This window comes from Tursiops truncatus, chromosome 20 (assembly GCF_011762595.2).
Source record: "Tursiops truncatus isolate mTurTru1 chromosome 20, mTurTru1.mat.Y, whole genome shotgun sequence".
Lineage (NCBI taxonomy): Eukaryota > Metazoa > Chordata > Mammalia > Artiodactyla > Delphinidae > Tursiops > Tursiops truncatus.
This window is the reverse complement of record NC_047053.1, coordinates 50,964,696-50,990,723: the sequence shown is the minus strand read 5'-3', so window position 1 is coordinate 50,990,723 and position 26,028 is coordinate 50,964,696. Positions and strand designations below refer to the sequence as shown.

The following is a 26,028-nucleotide window of genomic DNA, read 5'->3' as shown; positions in this document are numbered from 1 at the left end:
GAAATGAAGACTCATGGGACCTCCAGGGCAGAGGCACAGGGCTTGCTAGTCAATCAGATGACTGTTATTTGTCCATTATTCCTTACTTTTGAAAAACATTCCTGTTCTCTCGCTGCCCTAGAACCCTCTGAGAATGGGGCTTGCTGGGATTTTAACTGTTTGAAAATTGAAACTGTTTGAAAATTTTAACTGAAAATTTAACTGTTTGAAAATACCAGTGGATTCCCACTGGTATCAACTTGAGGCAAATAATAAACATGAATAACTCTTGAAACTGGAAGTATTAGCCCAGCCAGTGTCTTTGATCATCATTACTTTCCACCAATATTTCTCTTTCTACAAGGAACATCTGGGTTTATGACCTTGAGGAGTTGTTTATAATTTTGAAGGGAAAAAGAAAGATCAGCAGATACGTTAACACTCACTCCTGTGTGCAGCCGTCTCCCACCTGTGGCGTGGGAGAACGTTAATGAAAAGGGGGTGTGTAAGCCACCTGCCACACCTCAACGCCAGTGACAGGGATCCAGAGCAGTTACAGGCACTGGGTAACGTGTCACCGTAACTAAGTGCCCGTGGAACGTGTCTACTTGGCTCTTCCATGGGCACCCAGTTGCCCAAGACAGCAACCTGGGGGTCGTCCTTGACACGTCTTCCTTCCTGACCCTGCCTGCATGTCAGGCACCAGGTCCCTCAGTGCCACGCCCGGTGCTGTGCTGTCCCGTCTCCCCTATACCACGGCAGACAGCCTTCTGCCCGCTTCCCTGCCCCCACTCTTACCCCACTCCGGTTGGTCTGTTCTCCACCCAAAGCCACAGTACTTTTTCTAAAACACAAAGATGGTTCCACCCTGTTTAAAACCCTTCAATAGGGCTTTCCTGGTGGCGCAGTGGTTGAGAGTCCGCCTGCCGATGCAGGCGACACGGGTTCGTGCCCCGGTCCGGGAAGATCCCACGTGCCGCGGAGCGGCTGGGCCCGTGAGCCATGGCCGCTGAGCCCGCGCATCCAGAGCCTGTGCTCCGCAACGGGAGAGGCCACAACAGTGAGAGGCCCGCGTACTGCAAAAACAAACAAACAAACAAACAAAAAAACCAACAAACCCTTCAATGAATACCCATTGCCCTGAAGATAAAAATTCAAACTTTAACAAGGTAAACAGAGCCTCGTCGACCTGCCCCCTAATTCTAAACTCATTCCTGTTGGGTCTCCCTGCACCCTCCCCCAATATGTGCCTGTGATCGCCCACATATCTGTCAGGTGACTGCTTAAATGCCAGCTGCTCCCAGGCTGTGCCCAACCTTAGACCCACCTCTGGCCCTTCACACAGGTGGGAATTCGTTAAGTGTGTGTTGAGAGGATTGAATTCCAAGCTTCAGCAAGGCTTCTAATGGGACGCGAATGCTTCCCTCCTCTGTGTGGGCACCACCCCACGCAGCGGCTTGTCACAGAAGCACCGTGTGCAGCAGCTTTTCTAGAAGGAGCCAGCAGTGATGTGGCTGAGCGCCTGGGGCTTTGGAATCTGTCCAAGCAGAACTCAAATCCAGGTTCTGCTGTTTGCTGCGTCACCTTCGGCAGATTATTGAACCTCTGAGTCTCAGTCCCTTCATCTGTGAAGTAGGGGTGATAATTGCACCCTTCTCCTGCTTGTGGTCCAGCCAGGGGAGTATGGGGCTGGAGAGTTATTACAGCAAATAACAGCCCTACAGAGCAAACATTTCCAAGAAACAGGTTCAAACTCTGATGAGCCATGGCAGATTCTAAGAATCCAATCATTAAGAATACTGCAATTTAGGGAATTCCCTGGCGGTCCAGTGGTTAAGACTCTGAGCTTTCACTGCTGAGGGCCCGGGTTCAATTCCTGGTTGGGGAACTAAGATCCCACAAGCCTCATGGCCAAAAAAAAAAAAAAGAAGAACATAGCAATTTAGTGGGTCCAAGAGGCTGTATATAAATGAGCTCCCTCTGCAAGCTGCTCTAAAAGAGCAGAGATGCACCTGTGCCCGCTCACACCCCACTCGGCACTACCCTCTCCTCCACCACCTTCCTGCTCCCCAGACGGTCCCCTCTGATGGGAGGTGAGAGAAGCCGCTCTAGAGGTTAATTGTGATTTTATTAGTTGAGTCCTTGGGTCTGCAGGAGACAACTACCAATCCTCCCACCCCTCTCCTGGCACCTCTCTGGCCGGCCTTGGCCCTCTGCCCACACGTGGAGAAGGGTGGAGCCCCCCACCCGGGACAGCAGCCGGGGTGCGGCCCCTCATGGTCCTCGGCACTCTGTATCCTCCAAGGCAGGGGCTCTTGCTCTGTCATCTTTGTTCCCACTGGCCGGGGTTTTGTGGCAAGTGAACAGCATGGAGAAAAGCCTTCTGTCCCTCCCCACACCCCACTGTCACCCGCAGCCCCCTCTTTGCCTCTGCGGAGCGCATTAGAAGACGCCGATGAGGCCAGAGTCTGTGCTGGTGAGTCCGCTGCCCCGGCAGCTGGGAACGAGGCGGGGGCTTTGTGCGCTGGCTTGGGAGCAGGAAGGGCTGGCTGAGTCCCAAGGGCAGGTCAGTCTGTGAGGTAAAAGCCTCCGGGCACAGCGCCCTTCCTGCCCCTGCAGCACCTCCCACCCCCTCGGCCAGGAGGCTAGAAGGCTCTTGAAAATTTGCGGCCTGACTCTACGTCCCCATCAGGGAGGAGACCCGGCGCTCCCTCTGCTGGCCTCTCAGGCAGGGAGGGCAGCAGACTCCTTGTGGCAAGGGAGTCGAGAAGACCCCCCGCCTCAGAAGAGGCCCAGGCGAAAAGATCCCCAGACCATCGATGGGCTGAGGGGCCGAGGGGCCCACAGAGCCCAGTCAGACGCTGGGCCCTGAGCCGGACGTCTGCGGGGCTGGAGCACCGACGCCGTCGCTGATGGTGTCGTGGGGCTGAGATGTCCTCAGCCTCGCGTGTCCCCAGAGGCTGCTGCCTCCTGGGGAGTCTGAGAGGCACGGGGGCGCCTGCCTGCCTCCGCACGGGCCGGAGTGTCGGAAAGAATGCGCTGGCACCCTGTCCACAGGAAGAGCTGTAATCAGGCCCTGGGCGTTGCAGGGCTCTCCCTGGCCCCCCTGCTCGGCGCTGGAGGCCGGTGGGCAGTGGGACGGTTCTAGAGTCAGGCCTCTGCTGAGGAGGCAGTGGGGCCTTCAGGCTGAATGCGACGTCACGTTGTAGGAGGCTTTCTTCAGGGTCTCCAGGAAGAACTGTTCATTCTCCAGGAAGTCACGGTCCTGAAAGGCAGGGCTGAGTGAGCAGCCACCCTCTGGTTCCCTCCTGCCCCGTTTCTGTGCACAGGGACGCGGGGTTGCTGGACTGAGAGTGAGCTGGACCCTGGGTGCCAGCCGAGCAGCCCTCCCTCGGGGCCCCTCTCACTCGCATCCTAGCTCAGCCTGGCTCTGGGAGTCAGTGGGGGTGGGGCAGGGAATGAGCACACGCACTGGAGTGAGACACCAGCGCTCACGCCCAGTGGGGCCACGTGTTCGCACGTGACTTCATCCCTCTAAGCCTGTCTGTAAACTGGAGACAATAACATGACCTGCCTGGTAGGGCTGTGGGAGGGTACAAGCTTATCAGGCACGGCACAGAGCCTGGCATGTAGGAAATGCTCCATCAGTGACGCGGTGAGCATCTCTGTGACGTGTCCTCTAAGCAGTCTGCGCTGCTGCTCTCCTCCAGGGGGTGGGCTCAGCCCTCCCCGGGGCCAGGCTGTGCTCCCTCCTGCCTCTGCCTGAGCTGCTTGTCCCCAATGTGAACACGAGGAGCCCTAAGTCCAGGGGGAGTAGGTGGGCCTGGGCCGGGGCGGCATCTGCTCTGGGAAGCTCACCTGCTCAGCTGTGTGTTTCAGCAGCACCAGCTTGGCGTAGAGGTGCGAGGGGCCCAGGCTGGCTGGCAGCTGGCTGCACTGAGGAGCCGGGGGGACAGGAGCCATGATGGCTGTAAAGGCCAAGGAGGACGGAGTCAGGGACTGCAGCGCTCTAGAGCCCCTGAGCCACAACTACCGAAGCCCGCGTGCCTAGAGCCCGTGCTCCGCAACAAGAGAAGCCACCGCAATGAGAAGCCCGCGCACCACGACGAAGAGTAGCCCCTGCTTGCCGCAACTAGAGAAAGCCTGCGCCCAGCAACAAAGACCCAACGCAGCCAAAAATAAATAAACAAACAAACAAAAAACCCAAGATGACTTTAAAACCCAGCTGCCCCCTAACCTGAGCACACAGGAGGCGTGGGCAGGGTGTTGCTGGCCCTGCCCTGCCCAGTGGGCCGGCCGAGCCAACGTCCCACCCGCCTGCAGCCACTTACCACTCAGGCCAGAGGCTGCCGAGCCCTGGGCCCTGGAGAGCAGCCCCACGGGCCCAGAGGGCAGGTCCTGTCGGATACGATCCAGCTGCAGCCGCTGCTGGGCCAGACTCAGATTCTCCTGTCCCCGTCCCCCCAGAGAGGACACAGCTGTGAGGGCAGAAGGCTGGGGGCAGGGGTGGGGGTAGGGATGCCCTGGGAGCGGGGGGAGCGGGAGGCAGGAAGAGCCTTGCCTGGTGCACGTGCCGCTCCTGCTGCCGCAGCTGCTCCTGCTGCCGCTGCACCAGCTGCAGCCGGGCCTGCTGCTCTGCCTGCACCTGCCGGGCCTCGCGCAGGGCCCGCTCCCCCTCCTCGTACTTCTGCGAGGCCACCTGCGGGGAGGCCGCCTGGGTCAGCTGGGCTGGCGGGGTGGGTGCACTGCCCACGCCCAGGGGCTGAGCCGCTGGGCACCTGGCTCATGCTCTCCACCTCCTCAGCGCGCAGCCTGATGCGCTGGGCGGCGGCGCTGACCCTCTCCTTCTCCAGCCGCAGCTCCCGGCGCTCCTGTTCCAGAGCCTCCCTCTCGGCCGCCAGCTGGTCCTCTTTGGCCCGGAGCTCACTTGCCCTGAGCTTCAGCTCTGCCTGTTCCTGGAGACAGCAAAGCCTCTCTGCAGCCTCCTTCCCGGAGCTGAACTGGGCTCTGCTCAGGGTTCCGAGGACCCGCTGGCCACCCTGCCTCATGGCTGTGGCTCGGCTCCGCCCTGACTCTGGGAGGAGGTGGTGGGAGACCTGGGGCCAAGCCCCGCTGCGGCCCCTCGCCCCCGCGCTCAACTTCTCGGAATCCGATTTCTAGAATATCTAAGTCACGGGAACGTGATGAGGAGTTAATGAGCAAATGTGTAGAAAGTACCTGCGATGATACGATAAACGGAAGTAGTTATTATGATGACTGTTGTTTTAATTCCTATACTCCCGTTACCGCTGCGCTCTTTCCTAAGCTGACACGTCCTGACGGAGGGGCTGTGAGGCCCAGGGGTGGGGAGAGGGGCAGGGCTGCCTGGGCTTCCCGCTGTCCGGGGAGGCTCTGGGTCTTACCTTGGCCAGGCTGACGAGGGTGCCCTCCCGCTGGGTGTCCACCTGCAGCGCCCGCTCCACCGCACGCTCGGCCCGCTCCTTACTCAGCTTCTGCTGTGCACAGAACTCGGCCCACTCGGCCGCCAGGCGCCGCCGCTCCTCCCCACATTTGTGCATGACGGACTTCTGCTCCTCCAGCAGGGCACTCTGGGGCGAGGGTGTGAGGGCACAGGTGAGCATCCCTGGGCGCAGGCACTCTGGGGCGAGGGCGTGAGGGCACAGGTGAGCATCCCTGGGCGCAGGCACTCTGGGGCGAGGGCGTGAGGGCACAGGTGAGCATCCCTGGGCGCAGGCACTCTGGGGCGAGGGCGTGAGGGCACAGGTGAGCACCCCTGGGTGCAGTGGCAGGGACGGAGCTGAACGCGCTGTGGCCGGGCTCACCCTGGCCCTCTCCATCTCCTCCCGCTCCACGGCCATCTGCTGGGCCACCACCTTCCTCTGCTCCTCCAGAGCGCGCTGCGCGGACTCGGCCTTGGACTGCTCGGCGTTCACCCGCCAGCGTTCCTGCGGGCCGGGCAGGGTCAGGGCTGAGGGCTCGCGCCCCCCTGGATGCTCCGCCTGCCCCCATTCAGGCCGGAACGTGCCCTGGGGAGCCGTGCAAACCGCCCTCCTCTGGCTTCTCCCACAAACACATCCTTTCCTGAGCGGTGAAAATGGGAAGGAGCCTGAGGCCTGCCGGGGCCCAGCTGCTGGAATTAACTGTGCTGAGGCTGATGGCTCGGGAACCGCTGCTGAGAGAGGCACCTTGCGGCTCCAAAGGGCCAAAGAACAGCAACATCCCTGCTCCCTGAATCGCCAACTACAGCACTGCCCGCCTATCTCTTGTCATCCAACAGGGAAAGAGCACCAGGGTGGGCATGACACCGTATGCCAGGGGACTCAGGGCACACACAAGCCTGGCCCGAGACAGGCGCTGAATACAGCACCGAATGAAGGGCTGAATAAATACGGTTCACGATGTAAAAACATCTGTGTCTATGTACTCATGTCTACAGGATATATGTGATGTCATCAATGGCTATCTCTGGCTAGTGGGTAATTTTTATTTTCTTTATTGTTGCCTGTTATTTTAATTTTTTCAATGAGATGTATCACCTTATAACCTTGTACAGAAAAGGAAAAGGTATTATTATTTCTGAACTCATCAAATATTTATTGGATCAATTCCATCAGGGATTGCTTTTTTGTTTGGCATAAGGTAGGGGTCAATTTGAGTTTTTTCATAAGTACAGCCAATTGTTTTATTTTAATTTTTTTTTTTTGCTGTGCTGCCCAGCTTGTGGGATCTTAGTTTTCTGACCAGGGATTGAACCCGGGCCCCCTGCAGTGAAAGCATGGAGTCCTAACCCCTGGACCACCGGGGAAGTCCCCATAAGTACAGCCAACTGTTTAAGCACGCTTATTAAAATACGGAACACCTCATGAATTTGCGTCATCCTTGCGCAGGGCCATGCTAATCTTCTCTGTGTTGTGCCAGTTTTAGTACAATGTGCTGCTGACGTGAGCACGAAAAGCCATGATTTTCTAAAGAACGAAGCTCGCTCTCATACCTGGAAGATACGTAGGGAGTTTAAATACGTTATCTGTTACAGCTCAGAAGGCAAGAGCACTTCTCCGAAAGTCCCAGGCATCCCTGATGAGCAGGTAGGAGCTGGATGGGGTAGGCCTGGGGCGCTTCTGGAGGTGGGGAGGTGGGAGCCCCTGCAGAGGCAGGAAAGGGCAGGAGAGACATTCCAGAGGAGAGTCCCGAGGCCCAGGAGGCGAGGTCAGAGTACAGCTGCCATCCCCTGGGTGCCCGGGGGGAGACAGGCCCTGCGGCAGGAGGACGCGCCCCACCTGCTCCAGCAGCCGGCTCTGCTCGCCCAGGCGCGCCTCCATCTTCCCGATGACCTCCTGCAGCCGGCCCCGCTCCTCCTCCATGTCCCGCTGCTGCCGGCTCAGCCTCTCCTGCAGCGCTGGGGGCGGCCACAGGGCACTCATTGCCCGCCCACCTTCCCACCACGGGGGACAGGAGAGAGGCACGTGTGGCCTGCGGTACCTCGGAGCTGCTCGTCTCGCTGCCGGATCCCCAGCTCCCGCTCCTGGGCAGTGCTGAGGTGCGAGGCCTCCACGCGGGAGGACAGCTCGTGCAGGCTGCTGGAGAACTTCTCCATCTGCTCGATGATGCCATTCAGGGACCTGCGGGGGGCTCAGGTCACGGCGGCCTGTGGAGCCCAGCAGGGCCGCGCCAGGCGGGCAGGGCCTGGATGGCGCGCCTACCGCGTATGGGAGGTGGCGCTGGTGACGGCGTCGATCTCCCGGTCCTTCAGCAGCTTCAGCCGCTGCAGCTGCTCCTCGTGGTCCTTGCGCATCTCCAGGATGGAGGCCCTGGGGGACAGCGGGGAGGGCGGCTCTGCGTGGGAGGGGCCTGCCTCCGGGTGCTCCATGCTCCGTGGGCCTCTCCTCCCCATCTCCGGGCACGGCCTCACTTTCCCCGGCTCCTCTGCCTTATCTGTCTTGCTGCCTCAGTGCCACATCCACTCTCTGGGGGCAGATTCCTTGTTATGCAGCAAAGGACACTCGACAGGTGTGCCGACAACCCTTTCGTGTCTGGCCAGTCTGAGCCGTGTGAAAAGGCCGGCTCTACCCCGTCGGCCAACTCCCTCACGTGCTTTTTCTTAGTTTTGCTCTCATCTAGAAAGGTAACCAGATCAACGCGCCAGGCACGACCTTTTCCAGGGCCAACTAGTTACTAGGCTCGAGAAATGGGGCCGGTGAGTGGGTTCACCGGTGCTGAGTTAGCCCTCGGGTTGCTTGCTGCTGCCAGGCCCTGCCCGAACAGCTAGTGACCTTGGGCCCTGCCGGTATGCCCTCCCCGCTCTGTAGGAGTGATGGGTCCCCACTTGTGGGGCGATGGGGCAGTGAGCTCGGCCTAGGTCCTTTCCCAGAATGGAAGGGGTCGAGCCTCGGTCCAGAGGCTGCTGAGCCCATGGCTTGGGGTCTCACAGCAATTGGCTTCCCCTGGCCACCCTTGCAGGCAGCCCCCCTGCCCCCGGGCCTCCCCCTCACCGCTGCAGCTCCCGGAGCCGCTCCATCTCCTGGTCCTTCTCCTGCACGGTGGCCGCCAAGCGCCGCTGGTGCTGGGCTGTGAGCTCGGCGCGGGCCTGCTCAGCCTCCTGGCAGCGCGACAGATACTGGGCACACAGCTCCTCGTTCTCTCTCCGCAGACGCTCTTCCCGTTGCTGGTACGATGTTTCTAGCACCTTGACTCGGCTCCTGCCAACAGCACACCCAATCACGGGGCTCAGGAGGTGCCGGCGGCCACCCGAAGGGCCTCTCAGAGCACGGGAGCTGGGGCCGGCCATGAGCCACCGGAAGTCCGGGCCGGAGAGGCGGGGAGTACCTGTGGGCGCTGTCGATGAGCTCCAGGTCTGCCTGGTGCCTCTGCTGCAAACTTTCCAGCAGCAGCAGGTGCTGCGTCCGCTCCAGCTCGAGCTTCCGCACCTGGGAGACGGCGGGAGGGACGGGTTGTGTGTGTTGTGGGGTGCAGGGTCCCTCAGACCGCCTGGGGAAGCCGTCCGGCCGTCACGTGGCCCGCTCCCACTTCAGCCCTGCCCCCGGAGCCGGCTGCCCCTCTGCCCCGCACCTGGGCCTCGAGCTCCGCCAGCCGGGCCTGGCTCTGCAGGAGGTCGGCCTGAAGCTCGGCAGTGCCCCTCTGAAGCTGAGCCTGTGCCGCCAGGAGCTGCTGCTGGTACTCGGAGCCGGGCAGCAGGCTCCAGGCCAGGGACTCTGGGAGCAGGGACTGGAGGAGAAGGGGAGGGATGTTCCCTGTCAGGTAGGGGCCAGGGACTCAGCTGAGCTCACCCACCTCTGGCCCTCACTCACTGGACCTCCCAGGCCCTGTATCTGATCTGGGGCTGTAGACGGGGACAAGGTCGTGACACCGAGAGGCCAAGGATGAGGCCCGGGAGCGTCAAATGGTCACTGCCCCTCCCCTCGCAGGTCTCGCTGGGGAAGATGAGTCTCCCTTCCGCCCTCAGAACAGCATCCTCCCAGAAAGGGTTCCAGATCCCTGGATAAACAGCCGAGTCCCAGCAGAGCCTTGGCTACAACAAAAGGTTGTGACCCTGGCCCTTTCTGTCAGGCCTGAAGCCCCAACGCGGACAGCCGTTCTGGTTCCCGAAGGCTGCCCACCACCCACCCTCTCAAAGGCACTTCCGGGTTACCCGGGAGGTGCCCCCGTGGGGCTAGGCCTCCTCAGGCCCGGGGGTCACCGGCGCCGCTGCACCTGGGAAACAGAGGCGGTGCAGTGGGAGGATGGCAAGGATGGAGGAGGCTTTCTAGACAGCAGCAGGACACCCGCGGCCCTGCTTTCTGATTAGAGCCTTCCCAGCTGCCCCCACCTGGGTGCCACCCACTTCCCTACTGATGCTGGCGGATCCGCACCCAAACCTGCCCGGGAGTGGCTGGGAAAGTGCTGGCGGGGAGCGCCGGGGGAGCTAGCTGACAGCACGACGCGTGCCTCCCAGCAGCTTGTCGGGTTTGGCAGGTGTTGCCTCTGAGCACGTGAGAATTGTTCCATGGGCCCGAAACCTACACCTGTTGGTTCACCCTCCCTACCTGGACGGGCACAGAGAGCCCTGGGGCTTCCTGGGAGCTTGGAAAACCAATTGCAGGCTCTGAAAAATCAACAGCAGAGCAATGAGCAGGGGGTGCAGGGAGGCCCCGCGGGCTGGGTGTGTGCTCGGGAGAGCCCAGCTTCCCTCGTCTGCCACGGCCCCCGAAGGAAGCTCTCAGTGTCTCTCCTCTACCCAGAGTTACACCCCTCGAACAAAGCAGAAGACAAACCAGTGCCGGGGCAATCTCCAGGGGCTGCTCCCCTCTCTGGGTCACCCGCGTGGAGGGCCAAGGCAGCGGGCTTCCAAGTCACGGGGGACCTGAAGACACAGGAATGGGGGTGGCAAGCTGAAGAGCCTTCTGTGTAGGACGCCGGGAGCAGGGGAGGGTCGGCCAAGCAGGAAAGGAAAATGTCAGGTTCAGGTCACTGACTGCAAAGGCCTAGAGGCTGGTAGTTTACTAAGAGTGAGGTCTCAGCTGGGAAAAGGGGACGGGGACCCCTTTACTCCGTGGGCCCCTTACTCCGTGGGCCTGCTACGTGGTCTGGGATACCACACGCCACGCTGGCCACGTGGAGCCCAGCACAGCCGTCCGCCGCTCTAGGGAAGAGGGCCCGGGCCACCCCGCCGCACCTCCCCTGCCCGCAGCCCCGCCGTGAATGTACCCTGAGGCGGCAGGCCGGGCAGGCGGCTTCTGTGCTGCCGTGCCTGGGGTCCCCCCGGCGGCTGCTGGCTCGAGCCCTTGGGTGCCGGCAGCAGGCTGGCTGAGGAAGTAAATGTTAAAGTGAAGGAGGGAGAAGGTCCGGGTTAGGCTGGACCAAGACGGGCTGGGACAAAGCCCACGAGTGAAGCTGTGTGGCCGCCCCTCTTCCCGCCTCCCCTCAGCCTTCCTCCTGTTCCTGACCATCCCGTCTTGGTAATTCTCCTCCCAAGTCTGAGCGCCTGGCCTTCCGTAGCCCGTCCCGGCCTCAGTGCTCACTGGGATCGCCTGATGTCCCAGGAGTGACCACGGGCCTGTTACGGGCAGCAAGGCCGTGCGCCGGGCCACGCGGCTCGCTCAGCTTCGGCGGACGGCCTGCTCACTCACCCTCCCGCCGGCTCCAGCACCCTTTGGGCTCCTCGCTTCTCCTGTCTGGTGCTCCCCCTTGCTTCTCGGCTCTCGGGATCACCTCGGTTTCAGGTCCAGGTCCAAACCGCCCTCCTCATTCACCCCAACCCCAGGGCTGGGTGACATCCCTGGCCTGTCACATGAGCGCCCCGCCTCGCCTCCCCTTCGCTCCAGCCGCAGAGCATCCTGCTGCTTCCTCTGGACAGTCCCGGCCTCGCCAGCCCCCTCAGGGCCGCTCACATCCTGCGGCCTCCCCTTCTCGAACACTCCCCAGGAGCACGAGTGGGTTCCCAAGAGCACGAGCGGGTCCCCAGGAGCACGAGCGGCTCCAACCCGCGCACGCATTGCCTGCCTTAGCTCGGTCAGCAGGGCAGTTGGACACTGGGTGTCCCACCAGCCGGAGGGCGCTGTGGACAGAGCCCCTGCTCAGAGGCACCGGGATGGCTGTGTGTTTGCCATAAGGGCGCCCTTGGTCTCCTGCCCGATCAGCTCAGCACCTGTCCCCACAGCAGTCAGGGAGTGAGCGTCGGCAGCCCCCCAGCTCCCTCGTGCTTTCATCTGAGCAAAGGCAGGGAGCTGGACACTCTCCCCAGCACCTAAAGAAGGGGAGAAGCACGGCCGAGAGGCGGTGCTCTGCTCAGAGGCACGCTGTGGGCACTCCCGACCGAGGCACCGAGACAGCAGGGTCCTCCTTCCACTGGAGACAGCAGCCCTGGGACTTCGTTGGTGGCACAGTGGCTAAGACTCTGCGCTCCCAATGCAGGGGGGAGTGGGTTTGATTCCTGGTCAGAGAACTAGATCCGACTTGCCGCAACTAAGAGATCGCGTGCTGCAACTAAAAAAGATCCCGCACGCCTCAACGAAGATCCCGCACGTGGCAACAAAGATACCTCGTGCTGCAGCTAATACCCAGCACAACCAAATAAATAAATATTAAAAAAAAGAAAATTAAAGGGACAGCGGCCCAAGCCCCTACCTGTCGGAAGGCAGCGCCCCTACCGAGTACTGGCCCTTACAGGCTGCGTCGTGCTCCTCTCCGGACAGACCTTGGGACTTCTTCCGAGACAGGGCATGGCTCAGCCAGTCCTCCTCCTTCTTCCCAGACGCTCCTGGCTGGGAAGGCTGGCTGCCTTCGGCAGGAGAACCGGTACCCTCGGTTGGTGGCTGTGCCCCCAAAGAGGGCAGCCCGGCCGGGGCAGAGTGGTGGCTGGGAGCAGAATGCTGGCTGGCGGGAGGGGGGCCCCTCCGAGCCTCCCTGGTCGGGGAGGAAGGGAGCAGGTCCAGGCCTTCGTCCTTGAGGCCCAGCCAGTCAGCACCTCCCCTCCTGGGCTGGGTAGGGCTGGATGCTGCTGGGGTGCTCTGTCTGGAGCCTGGTTCTCCCTTGGGGTCTGTGCCGCCTTCAAAGAACCTACTTCAAGACAGAGAAGTGGGGGGTCTAAGGCAGGGCAAGCAGCCTGTCCCAAGAGGCCCCTGACGGGCCTTTCCCTCCACTGCTGGGGGTGACTATGGGGCCCATGCTAAGAAGTCGTGATGCCCGGGGCCCTGCACAGCCAGAGCCGCGGCAAGCTGAGTGATGTCCGTAGAACACCATGAACACCCATGAAAGACATCTTGGATTCCGCCCGTTTTCCCAGCAGGCAACCTGCCTCCAAGGCCAAGCTCCTTGCAGGCCCCGCTTACCTGACGGACTGCCGGCGGGACTGCCGGCCCTCGGAGGAGCCCACGGTGGGCTGATAGGCCCCAAAGGTGAAGTCCTCGTCACCCCCGGGGTCTTCTTTGTCTGTGAATGAAGGAACCTGTGATCTAGAGCAGGGGGACTCAAACTCTTCTTCTGTAGCTGCAGAATTCTTTGTTTAAGAAAAGCTGAACTGGCAGCCTGATGGGTAAGACGAGTGATAGGGAAGCTGCTGTGGAGAAAGCAGGGTGAGGGGCTGGGCGTCTGTCAACACTCAGGCTCCAGCCTACAAAACATCACCCAGGAGCTGTTTAAGAGTGTACCAGCGGGCCCTGCCGCAGACCCCCTGCAGGTGAGGCGTGGTGAGCCGTGCGTGTCACGAGCGTGATTCTCAACAGATGGCCCGTGGGCCCATGCTCTGAACGGAGGAACACTGGTCCAGGGCAGTGTTTTTCAAACCGTGAGCTGCTGCCTATTAGCAGGTGGAAATACTAATTGAATGAGTGGCAACCAATGTATTTATTAGTCAAAGAACACATACATTGAATGTGGTGACTATTATTTCCTGACATTTTTTGTCTCAGTAATAAACGTGAATGATTAAAGGTGTGTCATGAGGTAAAGCTTATTTCTTACCATGGCTTGTGGTAAAATCTGTTCTGGGGGTCCACTCCCCACCGCCCCTGCCCCACAAGCTCCTCACCCTGTGGCCGCTGATACTTCTTGTCCAGCTTGAATTCCCTGTGCTCCCTGGTGCCCGGACGGGCCAGGAGTTTGGCGGCAGTGCCCCGACCCAGCAGCTCATCCAGCTTGGAGCGGGCAGGGAGGGGCCCTTCCCTGCAGGATGGGACATAGGGCTGGTACATGTGAACACAAGGGGCTCCTGGGGGGGCCCCCACTGTACCCTCCCTCTCACTTTTCCCTGGCCAGGGAGGGACTCTCCGCTCACAGGGACCCTTACTGGTCTCCCGTGTGCCTCCTCTCTGCTTTGGGACTGTCTCCAAACCCCAGGGTGGCCATGATGTCGTCCCCATCGTCAAAGAGCAACTCTTCTTTCTTTCGGACTGGAGTGTTCCCAGGAGTTAGAGTGATAGAGGGCGCTAAGGGACAGAACACAGGGCACAATGCCCACAGCCTTCTGGCTGCAACGGTGATGTTTGAATGGGTCGAGGGGGGCGTTTCCCTGCAACCCTGGCCTTTGGGTGGAAGAGCGGGCATGGCAGTGTCTGGTCTGCCCACAGCACCCAGCTTCCCCAGCCCCACTCCCACAGCCCCACCCCCGGGCTCCTGCATCCCCCCTCCCCGTTCCCAGAGACTGATAACCTCTTGGTCCAGGATCTAAGACCTGTGGTCCCTGCCTGGTGGGGTGTCTGGCTCTGCACCGCAAAGTTCAGTTAGCCAACTGCACCTGCCCCGGGAATGGGTAACACGCCCACCCCACCTTGATCTCTGGCCAGGGCTGGGCTCTTTACGGAAGCTGTTTTACTCTCCGTCTCCGGCAGCTTCTTGGCGATTCCTTCCTCATCATCAGAGAGAAGTCCTGCCAACGGGTCTTCCAAGTCTCACGGCCAGAAGGGGAAGCAAAGGGAAGACTGCACACTTCGTTCAGGAAAACAAGCGCTGTGCTGTGCTAGGGGAGTTATTGCTCTACTGGAGATTTCTAGCCGCTCTGATATCTATACAAGCCGCTCGGCATCTGGGGGCCTGGGTTAGCGGGGCTCGGACACAGACCAGGCTGGGCCAGGGGAGAGGAAGCAGGGAGAGTGGCCCGGGCTTCAGGGCCTGCACTGAGGCATGAGAAGAGAAGTAAAACTTCCACGCATTCATGAAGGAAAAGGAACTCTTCCCCACACTTTATAAAGTCTTCAGTTTGACACCTGGCTTCAAAGTCCTTGCAAATAAGTGCCCCAGACATGCCAGCCAGTAGAACATAATTAGTCCCTCCCTGAATTCATGAGGAACAAAACCAGCGGCAGGAGCTCTCTGCTCCTCTTCTGACATACACAACTAAGCATCGCCCAGCCTACTGCACTCCCAATACTGAAGCACCCCAGAGGTGTGACTGCAGGGTCTGTGGTACCTTCGAAGGAGAACTTCCTGTACTGATGCCCAAGGCTGGTGGGAGAGGGAGATAGCTTCTTGGTGGGAATGGCATCTCCTGCAGGGCGCAAAGAGAAGGCAAGGTCACAGGCCTGGATCTCTCCTGGCCTACGTTCTGCCAGACCAAGACTGGGACCACTGGGCTGGCGCACACTTCTACCTGGAGGCTGAGGGCTTGTGGCCGTGGACACAGCCATGGGATGGGGCTACATCTCTCCGGTTCTCAAACAGGCTTCTGGCCGGGAAATGTGGTCTGGAAGCTACCTCTGGCCCCCTATTCACAAGTTGCTCCAACAGGGACATAGGTTTGGGAGATGCACAGGCTACCATAAAATTCTCCAACTTAACTCAAATGGCTTCTCCAGGAGCTGCCATGTTGGACTTAGAGGGGCTGGAAGAGCCGTAGGAAGGAGGAAAGCTCAACCTGTCTCCCTCCCCCACTATAAATACTCTAACACACACGCACACGATGAGCTCCTGGCCTCTCCATCCCAGGCAGAGAAAACCCACAGGGCTGAGAGCTACCCTCTAAGCACCGCCCACATCCCCAAAATGTCCCTTGATTCGCGGACCTATGTCTCACTCACGTTTCTCATTGGTTGTTAACACACCAGCAGGTTTAAGAGGACTAGGCTGCTCTTCTTTCCCAGAACCCTTTGCAGACCTTTTGCTTGAGGCTAGATTAGACTTCTTCAGACCCAGGAGGTCAGCATCCATTTCATCCAGATCCTGGAAAAGCAGGGAGGGGGGAGGAATCCCCACAGGTGCTCAGCCAGCGGGTGCTAAACACCCTCATGCTCTGAGTAGCCTGGTGAGGGTGTTGCCTCCAACTTCCATATGGAACAAATGGGGACTGAACACGGACAGAGGCAGGGCCAAAGCCCAAAGACTCAACATAGTCGATCACAGATAAGCTGAAAGGTCTCAGGTTGGTACTCCTATCAGCCCCACCGGCAGCTCCTGCCTTGATGCTAGAATGAGAGGGTGCCTAAAACCTGCTTTCAGCAGCTTCTCACAAAGGCTTAGCGAATGTCAAAGCTATTTGCAGTAGAAACGAAACAGCAGGATCCTGGGGTTTAAGACTCCCCAAGGGACTACCACCGGGCAGTGACAAGGGACCTGAGGCAAGAAGATAACCCTCTGTCCAAAGTCAAGAAAAATTTGATCTCAGGAATCCCCTGGTGGTCTGATGGTTAGGACTCCGCGCCTCCACTGCAGGGGGCCCGGGTTCAATCGCTCCCTGGTCAGAGAACCAAGATACCGCAAGCCGAGCAGCTCGGCCTGGAAAAAAAAAAAAAAGAGGCATGAAGAAGCCTGCAAAATACAAAGCCTTTAAAAAAATGTCTTTTTCATCTGGATTCCTTAGCCTGCCTGGGTCGGGAGAAGCAAACTGACAACAGAGGCAGAGGTATGAGAAGGATGCTATTCTGGGTCAATGAATGGTCTACGGTAAGGGCATTAAAAACCACCATAAGCAAGCTGGGAGAGGAAGATGGTCGGGGACTCCCTGGTTGCCACAAGCCCTTGGTACAGACTGGGAGCATGGCGATTTTGATAAGTGTGGTTGGTGCTCCAAGGGCGGTTGGCAGAAATGTGAGGAAACAAAAGAATGAGAAAACTATTCAGAAGAAAGGTGAGTTGGGAAAGATAATGGAACCAAAGGTAAGCAGAGGGGGTGGAGGGTTCAGCTCGTGGTCCTGGAATGAGAGACCCAGAGCCACCACTATCGACTAGTCAGAGGACTCGAGGGTCACGCCCAGGGGGCCCAGCTGCCTGGTCTTAGGGAGGAGCAATTTCAAACTGAGGTTAAAGAAGCTGATTCCGGAGCCAAGAAGGAAACAGACTCCAAAACTTCAGGGCCCCACAGGGCTGAAAGCAAGCACTCAGCCCTGGCCTGTGGCAGCATGGGTTAACCAGAAGGGACATGAAGCGGAGGTCAGGTGGGAGGATGCTGCTGGACAGAAGGGGAGGGAGAAAACAGGACCACTCAACATTTAAGACCCCAGCCAGGCCACCCGAGCCCCATGAGATGGTGCTTATGAATTTATGCCTTAAAATTCCATTGCAAAGATCAGCTTGGGGCTCGATCTGACAAGAGGACAGCTGTACTAAAGGGGACTTGGCCGGGGATGTGAGGAGAAATCTGGAGAAAGATTAAGAACAAGATTTAGGAGGGAATTCCCTGGTGGCCCAGTGGTTAAGATTCTGGGCTTTCATTGCCATGGCCCGGGTTCAATCCCTGGTGAGGGCAGTGTGGCCAAAAAAAAAAAAAAAGAACAAGATTTAGGGGAAACGGTCTCCCCCTTTCCTCACGGCGGGAGGCAGCCCCATTTCACCAGAGGCCTGTGACGTGACTGTGTCTCTGGGTGGGTGAATGTCCATAAACCAGGAAAACTGATTTATACCCAGAGGGGCAGGGAGGGCAAGAGCTCATGAATGCCATTCTTGCATGAGGTGGGGCTCAGAAATACAAATTGTAAAAGAAGAAATGAGAGGGAGAATGAAGGCTTGGCACAAAATAGTATCCCACCCCGGGTCCCTGGCTCCCCGCATCTCGTGCAAGCTGTTTCCTTACCTTCATGGCCTGGAGCAGAGCCTGCGGGTCTGCATCGGAGATGTCTGAAACCTACAAGATGGGAGGTAACGAGGCGTGTTAGTCAAGGTCCAACAAAGCTCAGGGCCCTTGTTGCCTTGCTTCTGTTAGGGCAGGAGCAGAGCTGGGTCAGGGGGCATAAACTGGAGGGTCCTGCCCTCACTTGGGGCTCAGGTATTGTAGGAAGTCAAGCCTGCCCAGTTGTGGACACCCAGGAAGCACTGCCACTTTCCGGTCCTCCCAGCAGTAAGTGCACAGCCATCATAGGACTCAAATTAGGCTACTTTCCAGCCACGTGATTGGACAGCGTGGAGTTTATTATGGGAAGCACAGTTAGAAGTGGCAACATCGAGCCTAAAGCAGTTGCTCGGAGCTCTACTTTCTAGCTCATCTCACTGGTAGAAAGGAAAAGGATGCTGCCTTGGGTCCACTCAGCAGCCATTCATTCATTTATGGCTGTGTTGGGTCTTCGTTGCTGTGCACAGGCTTTCTCTAGTTGCAGCAAGCGGGGGCTACTCTTCGTTGCAGTACGCAGTCTTCTCATTGTGGTGGCTTCTCTTGCTGCAGAGCACGGGCTCTAGGCACGCAGGCTTCAGTAGTTGTGGCCCATGGGCTCAGTAGTTGTGGCACGAGGGCTCAGTAGTTGTGGCTCGCAGGCTCTACAGCGCAGGCTCAGTAGCTGTGGCTCGCGGGCTTAGTTGCTCCGCAGCATGTGGGATCTTCCCGGACCAGGGCTCGAACCCGTGTCCCCTGCATTGGCAGGTGGATTCTTAACCACTGCGCCACCAGGGAAGCCCCAGCAGCCCTTTGAAGAACGAACTGGCTTCGCAGGGACTTCTAAACCTCCGTGGGCAGCCCCTCGGCACAACACTCATCTCACTGTCTCTGGGGATAAGTAGGGTCAGTGAGGAGCAGGGAATGCGCCAGGCTCACCTCAGCATCAGCTCCTGCCAGGCCTGCCCTGGTGCTGAAGGCATCATCTTCCAAGAGGGACCTGCAAAGGGGCAGAGTCAGCACCCACCCACGAATGGTCCCCAGGGCACTAGATGATTCTAAGGAGGGAGAAGTGGCTTAAAGAGTCCAAGTGAACCTGAATAGACTCTTCTCTGGAAGAAGAGAGTTGCTGAAAGGAATTTCACAGGTCACCTAATGCAGTGATTTTAAAACTTTCTTACAGCAGTAGAGCCCTTTAAAAACAACAGGTAAGAGAGAAAAACAGAACTGCTTGGGCTAAAATGAAGGTGGAGGGCAGAGAGCTCACAAAGTGTCTCCCTATCTCGCAACTCTCAGGAGGACAGACACAATCTGGGAGGCACCTATCTAGGCCTATCCTCTTATTCTGAGGGTAAGAAAATTGAGGCTCAGAGAGGTTCAGGAATTGCCCAAGTTGACATAGTAAATAACCGATGTAGGACTAGAAGCCAGAACCTCCGACCTCCAGTTCAGTTCTCTTCACACTCCTCCAGGCTCCTTCACTGCCCAGGAGCTGACGGGAGGACCGGGAGGTGGTGACACTAGAAGCGGGGCCCACAGTGAGTGGAAAGTGGTAGGTGGGTGGGGGAGGGGGAGGAGCGTTGGGCCTGAAACAGCGCTTGGATGCCCAGGCCAGCCCCGTGTGCTCACTTTGCTCTAGCCCTTGAGGGAGGGAGCGCCTGAGCTGCACCTGTGGCGTCTCTGGCACGTGAAGCTAGTTTAACAGGCTTCTCAGGCGGTGTCGCTGGAAAAAAAGAAAACAAAAGATGTGATTCGGTCACAGAGAACTGGAGTCAAGGGGAAAAGGATTGCAGGTTCCCCACCAAGCTATTTTATTGGTTCCCCACCAATAAAATAAATTTATAAAAATTTAAAAAAAAGAAAACTGGGCAAAGATCTGAATAGACCTTTCTCCAAAGATATAAACGGCCAGGAAACACATGAAAACATGTTCAGCAACAATTAGTCATTAGGGAAATGCCCATGGAAATCACGAGATGCAACTTTTCACCCACTAAGATGGCTATAATCAAAATGAAAATAACAAGTATTGGCAAGGATGTGGAGAAACTGGAAACCTCTTACACTGCTGGTGGGAATGTAAAATGATACAGGTGCTGTGGAAAATAGTTTGGCGGGTCCTCAAAAAGTTAAACATAGAGTTACCACATACCCCAGTAATTCAACTCCTAAATTCACACCCAAAAGAACTGAACACATATGCCCACACAAAAACTTGTACCTGGAGGTTCATAACAGCATTATTCATAATAGCCTAGCCAAAATGTGGAAGCCACCCAAATGTCTATCAACTGACGAATGACCAAACAGAACGAGATATATCATACAATGGAATATTATCGTCCAGCCGTGGAAAGGAATGAAGAGAGGAATGCTACAATGTGGACAGACCTCGAAAACATTATGGAAAGTGAAAGAAGCCAAATGCAAAAGCCTCACACTGTATGATTCCATTTCACGTAAAATGCCCAGACTAGGCAAATTCATAGAGAAAGAAAGTTCAATAAGTGGTTGCCTAGGGGTCGGGGAGGGGAGAATGAGGAGTGACACTAATGGTATGGAGTTTCTTCATGGGGTGATGAAAAAGTTCTGGAATTTGACTGTGGTGATGGTTGCACAACTCTGTGAATATACTAAATGCCACTGAATTGTACACTTTAAAAGAGTGAACTTTGGACTTCCCTGGTGGGGCAGTGGTTAAGAATCCGCCTGCCAATGCAGGGGACTAGGGTTCGAGCCCTGCTCCAGGAAGACCCCACATGCCACGGAGCAACAAAGCCTGTGCGCTACAACTACTGAGCCTGTGCTCTAGAGCCTGCGAGCCACAACTACTGAGCCCATGTGCCACAACTACTGAAGCCCGCACACCTAGAGCCCGTGCTCCATTAGCAAAGACAAGCCACGGCAATGAGAAGCACGTGCGCTGCAACGAAGAGTAGTCCCCACTCGCCTCAACTAGAGAAACCCCGCGCACAGCAACGAAGACCAAACGCAGCCAAAAATAAATAAATTAAAAAAAAAAAGTGAACTTTATGTGGATTTTATCTCAATTCAAAAAAAAAAAGAGCAAGCCTAAATCAGGGGATTCCAGCAAAGGGGCACTTACTCTCATCTCCCAGGAGGTCACCAAGGACTGGATTTTATCTCAATTCAAAAAAAAAAGAGCAAGCCTAAATCAGGGGATTCCAGCAAAGGGGCACTTACTCTCATCTCCCAGGAGGTCACCAAGGACATCATCGATGGAACCTGGAACAGAAAAGGGGCCACTGTGACTTCAGGAGGAAAGAATGGTCCTTAGGGCCTCATGTCTTGAGACCTCATCCGGGACCTCAGAGCCCTCAGAGGTTGGGACTTAGGCTTGGCTCTCTCTTCACTGGCCATGAGATGTTTTCTAACTCCTGGCAACAAGTCACAATGCTTTGTTGAAAGACCCCAGGGTGGAATTTGAAAATAACTTTCTCAAAGGATGATGGTGAAGATTTTTCAGTAGAACCTACATGCTACGTGACACACTGGCCAACAAGCCAGTCTTCCAGACTCTGAACAAAGCCCAGATGCTTCTTTGGGAAAAGTGTTCAGGATTTCTAGGCATATATACAAGCTTCTTTCATACCAACAGTCTCCTTGTCCCCTTCCAGCTGAGCGCCCGCCCCTGCCAAGCTGGTTTGAAGACACACCACCTTGGCCACTTTCCGATGCAGCATGTAGGGGAAACCCAGGTGTGAGTACCGAATTAGTTCTCAGCTCAAGCTTCAGTGCCTTTACCACCCTTAACCCCAACGGTATACTTCTAGATACAAATACTTCAACAAGAAGGATTTTTTTCCCCCAAGTCCCATCTGTTGTTTATTTCTGAATTACTCCAAGGGCCAATGAGGCAGCATAAGGAATTCCCTAGGAAAACCAAAGCTGCCTATGGGATTATGGGGAAATCAGCAAGACTCACACTGAGAACATTCAGACAGACACGTCTAAGTTATGTGTGGACCCAAAGTGGGGGAAATATTTTTGGCATAAGGGAGGTGTTCCATCTCCACTCACCTTTCAATCCCTTCTTGGTTTTTGGTGCCTAAAATGGGAAAAACAAATCACATTAACAAGATGAGACAGTGAACGTGTACTGAAACCAACAATGCAGAATGAACTGTTTTGCCTTTCGCCAAGTCACCAGAGGAAAAGGCGCACCAATGGCATTTATAGACAGAGGCCCTTTATGGTTTCCTGAGTTTTGAGAATAGGCTCATTCAGAGCATGAAAAGGGCCCCCACTAACCAGCAGTGGACACCACTGTGGGTGCCATCCGGTGGGCAGAAGTCTCTCCTTTTCCCTCAGATTTCCACACGCCACACGCAAACCCTCCCAGCCAGCCAGGATGTAACGTTTTCCTCTATTCCATGTCCCTGACTCTTCAGGATCAGTGACAGACATGTAAGGATGCTTTTTTTTTTTTTTTTTTTTTTTTTTTTGCTATACGCGGGCCTCTCACCGCTGTGGCCTCTCCCGCTGCGGAGCACAGGCTCCGGACGCGCAGGCTCAGCGGCCATGGCTCACGGGCCCAGCCGCTCCGCGGCATGTGGGATCCTCCCGGACTGGGGCACGAACCCGCGTCCCCTGCATCGGCAGGCGGACTCTCAACCACTGCGCCACCAGGGAAGCCCTGTAAGGATGCTTTCAGATGAACATTCAGAGGCTCAAAAAAGATGCTTGCTTACTGTTTAATAAGAAGTTTTTTTTTTCCCTCTGGCCGTGTCACATGACACGCAGGATCTTAGTTCCCTGGACCAGGGGTCAAACCCACGCCCCCTGCACTGGAAGCGTGGAGTCTTAACCACTGGACCGCCAGGGAAGTCCCATTAATAAGTTTGCTATCAATGCTCCTAACCATCACTCTTCTTTGGGGCCACCCAGCCCCCAAAGTACTTCATGCAGTTAAGATCTTGGAGGTGGGAGTAGGGGTGAGGGCAGGCTCCCATTTCCACACACCTACTCTGCATTCTGCCTACCATCTCAAGGCTCTGGGGGCTGCCTGCAGCTCCTTCACAGCGCTGTCCAGCTCATTCGAATTCTGCCCATCAGGCTCATCCTCCCTAATGAAGAAAATTAAAGTGGCTGCTTAAAAATTATTTGGATTTAACAGTGGTTGAGTCCAAGGTTGATCAAGCCTTCTCTCACTTTACCCATTCAAGAGATCAAAACATTTCCATCAATTAAAAATTCCTTGTAGGGCTTCCCTGGTGGCGCAGTGGTTAAGAATCCACCTGCCAATGCAGGGGACACGGGTTTGAGCCCTGGTCCGGGAAAATCCCACATGCCGTGGGGCAACTAAGCCTGTGAGCCACAACTACTGAGCCTGCGCTCTAGAACCTCCGAGCCACAACTACTGAGCCCGCGTGCCACAACTACTGAAGCCCATGCACCTAGAGCCCGTGCTCCACAGAAAAGCCACCGCAATGAGAAGCCCGCGCACCGCAACGAAGAGTAGCCCCCGCTCGCCGCAACTAGAGAAAGCCCGCATGCAGCAACAAAGACCCAACGCAGACAAAAATAAATTAAAAAATTCCTTGTAGGGTGAGCAATTCAGATGAGAAGCGAAGTGTTCTGGGTAACTCTTCTCTTTTCTTCTCTTCTTTTCAATATTTATTTATTTATCTGGCTGCACCGGGTCTTAGTTGCAGCACATGGGAACTCTTAGTTGCGGTATGTGGGATCTAGTTCCCTGACCAGGGATCGAACCCAGGCCCCCTGCATCGGAAGCGCAGAGCCTTAGCCTCTGGACCACCAGGGAAGTCCCCTTGGTAACTTTTCGAGGCCTGGAGATTATTCGAAACAAGTGCAGTGGTCCTCATCCCTTACTCTGAAAGAGAATGCGGAAAATGGCAGGTACCCATCTCAGGAAGGAGGTGGGTGCCTAGCAGTAAGGCCAATACACCTTCCCAGGCGACACCCTGACTACTTTCCTGGCAGCGTTCAGAGCAAAGAGCGGCTGCAAATGCTGGTTACTCCTTGATAGTATTTTCACTGTCGGTGGAAAAATTTCCCTTCACACTAACTGTAAATCCGACTCACTCCATTAATAGAGAACTGCTTTCCCCAGAATTATCATTCTCTCCCACCTCCTCCTCAACGTTGCCAGAACTGACCTTTGGCACAGCTTGGAAGAAAGGAGTGGGAGGTGGGCCTCTCTAGTTCTCTGGTGTCGGCCTGTCCTGTTATTAGACTGCAAAGTTTATGTGAGGTTACTGTACAGGGGCCACTCTGAATGGTTGTGTTTCTCTTTCTCTGTAATGCCATGTTCACGGCCTACAAGTCTCAACACGTTTTGTCTCTTATCACATCCAGGGGCGTCTGCCATCTCCTAGCGATCCTCTCCCAGCCTCCCAGACCGTGGGAATTTCTAAGGGAGCATTGCAAAGGCCTCAGGGCCACAAAGACCATCGCGTCATTGCATCTGCTCAGCCAACTTCGTGCCAGGCGTTTTAAGATCCCGAGGCCGCCCCTTAGTTAGCGCCCTCCCGGAATCACCCCCTCGGTCTCGAGACTCCCCGCCCCTCCATGCGCCACCCGCTCCGCGCGCCCAGCCCGTCTCGATCCCGAGCGCAACCTACGATCCTTCCAGCCCCTGAATCCCCCCCGTTACGCGCCATTCCCCTTGGAGGCGCCGCCGCTTGGACGTGTCCCAGACATATCCGCTGCTCCAGGCTCCACTCGAGCCCAGCTCAATCAGGCCTCCCGCTTCGGAGCCTCTAGATCGCCAATCTCTCAGTCGCCCGGCCTCCGGAAGCAAGGCAAGGCGCGAAGCATTCTGGGGGCTGTAGTCCTAGGCCCGCTCACCTGCCGGAGCCAAGGGAACCTGGGGCACCGAGATGAACTACATTTCCCAGGGTGGCTCGCCGCGGCCGTTAGTTGGCGCCCGGCCTCTTGTTTGCGGCTTGACACGTTGCTAGGAGCTGCCTGAACGCTCCTTTGCGAAGCGGTCGCTACCGGGATCCAAGGCCGGTGAGCTTCTTCCTCCCGGTTTCCCTGGGGAACTGCCGGGGGCCTGGGCTCCACGACCGAACACTTCCAGGGACTTCCCTGGGGGTCCAGTGGTTAGGACTCTGCGCTTCCACTGCAGGGGGCATGGGTTCGATCCCTGGTCGGGGAACTAGCATCCCCCTTGCGCACGGAAATCAATTTTTTCCAGCTCTCTTCTGAGCGCTGACTTGCGGAGAGGTGGAGGGCGTGAGAAATGTGTCAAGAGTAGAAGACGGACGTGGTGAAACTATAAATATGCATTTATTCCACACCCCAAAGCTTAGGAAAGTAGCTGTGACTTTCCTGTTCAATTATGAAAATCAAAGCTGGGAAGCCAGAATGAAACCCAACACCATCACCTAATAAAGACACTTTTTGTGTTGATTACAGATTTTATTAAGGGTTTTTCAGTTTTACAAAAGGAGAGGTTAGTGGTTTGGCTTATTCGCAGGCCCAGCAAAGCTGGTGGGTCACTGCTGTCCAACCATGATTCTCACGCTTTGGACCCCCCGCGCCTCCTTGGTACCCCCACCCTCACTGACACGTCCTGCCAGGGATGGGTAACAATACATGCTAAATGCATCTCGTCAGCTAGGAACCAAACTCAAACCACAAGAGTTAAAGGGGAAAAGGTAGCAAAGTAATTTACACATTCCAAAAGATACAAGTCATTTCCTCGAATCCACAGCAATTGGAAATAAAATGGTGTTTACAAAGTAGCAATCATCAGTTGGAATATTATGCGTAAGATCACATATTTGTTACCTAATCTGTGAAACAGTTGACAGTAATGTGGCAGAACAAGTTACTTTGGTTCAGGATTCTTTTTATAAATTAAAAAATTTATTATTTTTTAGTAATTTTTGGCTGTATTGGGTCTTTGTTGCTGCGCGCCGTCGTTCACTAGTTGCGGCAAGCGGGGGCTACTCTTCGTTGCGGTGCGTGGGCTTCTCATTGTGGTGGCTTCTGTTGTTGCGGAGCATGGGCTCTAGGTGTGCGGGCTTCAGCAGTTGTGGCTCGCGGGCTCTAGAGCGCAGGCTCAGTAGTTGTGGTGCACGGGCTTAGTTGCTCCGCGGCATGTGGTATCTTCCAGGACCAGGGCTTGAACCCATGTCCCCTGCACTGGCAGGCGAATTCTTAACCCCTGTGCCACCAGGGAAGTCCCTGGTTTGGAATTCTTAAAATCCCTCCCAATTTTCCGTGATCTTCCAGAGATAATCAGTGGCTCACTTAAATTTAAGGCAAAATCAAAATCAAACAAAAATCCCTTCAAATCTAGGAATTTGCAGGTCTGCAACAGCTAACATCCAGTAACTTTAAAATTTCCTTATGTTTCTAAGTTTACTATCATGGACCACAAAAATAGGTACTGAAAGTTTTAGTTTGGACAACTATAAGCAAAACTCCACCAATATTTTAAAATGAAAATACATTTTCATCATTTACAATGACTTGGTCTAATCCTCCAGGAATGGATCAGTAAATATTCAATTAGCTGAGATGATCTCTTTGTTATTCCATGAAAATGA

General features: G+C 56.3%; 1 protein-coding gene and 1 non-coding gene across 15 annotated transcripts; both read right to left on the bottom strand.

Annotated features, from left to right (window-relative positions):
- Positions 1-1,086: 1,086 nt before the first annotated feature.
- Positions 1,087-24,252, bottom strand: FBF1 (Fas binding factor 1). Of its 14 annotated transcripts, none has more exons than XM_073797556.1 (31): positions 24,127-24,231; positions 23,626-23,702; positions 22,489-22,572; positions 21,527-21,554; positions 20,690-20,731; positions 19,115-19,208; positions 18,425-18,485; positions 17,474-17,524; positions 15,486-15,627; positions 14,879-14,956; positions 14,240-14,359; positions 13,760-13,898; positions 13,502-13,635; positions 12,804-12,903; positions 12,100-12,534; positions 10,681-10,779; positions 10,248-10,336; positions 10,020-10,078; positions 9,046-9,201; positions 8,803-8,903; positions 8,469-8,675; positions 7,680-7,787; positions 7,459-7,598; positions 7,257-7,375; positions 5,802-5,924; positions 5,382-5,567; positions 4,758-4,934; positions 4,541-4,678; positions 4,311-4,428; positions 3,838-3,947; positions 1,087-3,244 (listed from the first exon to the last, which is right to left on the bottom strand). In XM_073797556.1, the coding sequence occupies exons 3-31, from the start codon at positions 22,489-22,491 to the stop codon at positions 3,161-3,163; spliced, it is 3,441 nt and encodes a 1,146-aa protein (XP_073653657.1). In that variant the 5' UTR covers positions 22,492-22,572; positions 23,626-23,702; positions 24,127-24,231; the 3' UTR covers positions 1,087-3,160. The 14 variants fall into 14 exon arrangements, with proteins under 14 accessions (XP_073653657.1, XP_033702823.1, XP_073653659.1 ...); XM_033846932.2 differs by lacking the exon at positions 24,127-24,231 and adding an exon at positions 24,091-24,106; XM_073797558.1 differs by lacking the exon at positions 22,489-22,572 and having other exon boundaries at positions 19,155-19,208; positions 24,127-24,229.
- On the bottom strand, positions 6,824-6,928 carry LOC117309831 (U6 spliceosomal RNA). Its single transcript, XR_004524121.1, has one exon. It is a non-coding gene; the product is annotated as a U6 spliceosomal RNA (small nuclear RNA).
- Positions 24,253-26,028: the final 1,776 nt, after the last annotated feature.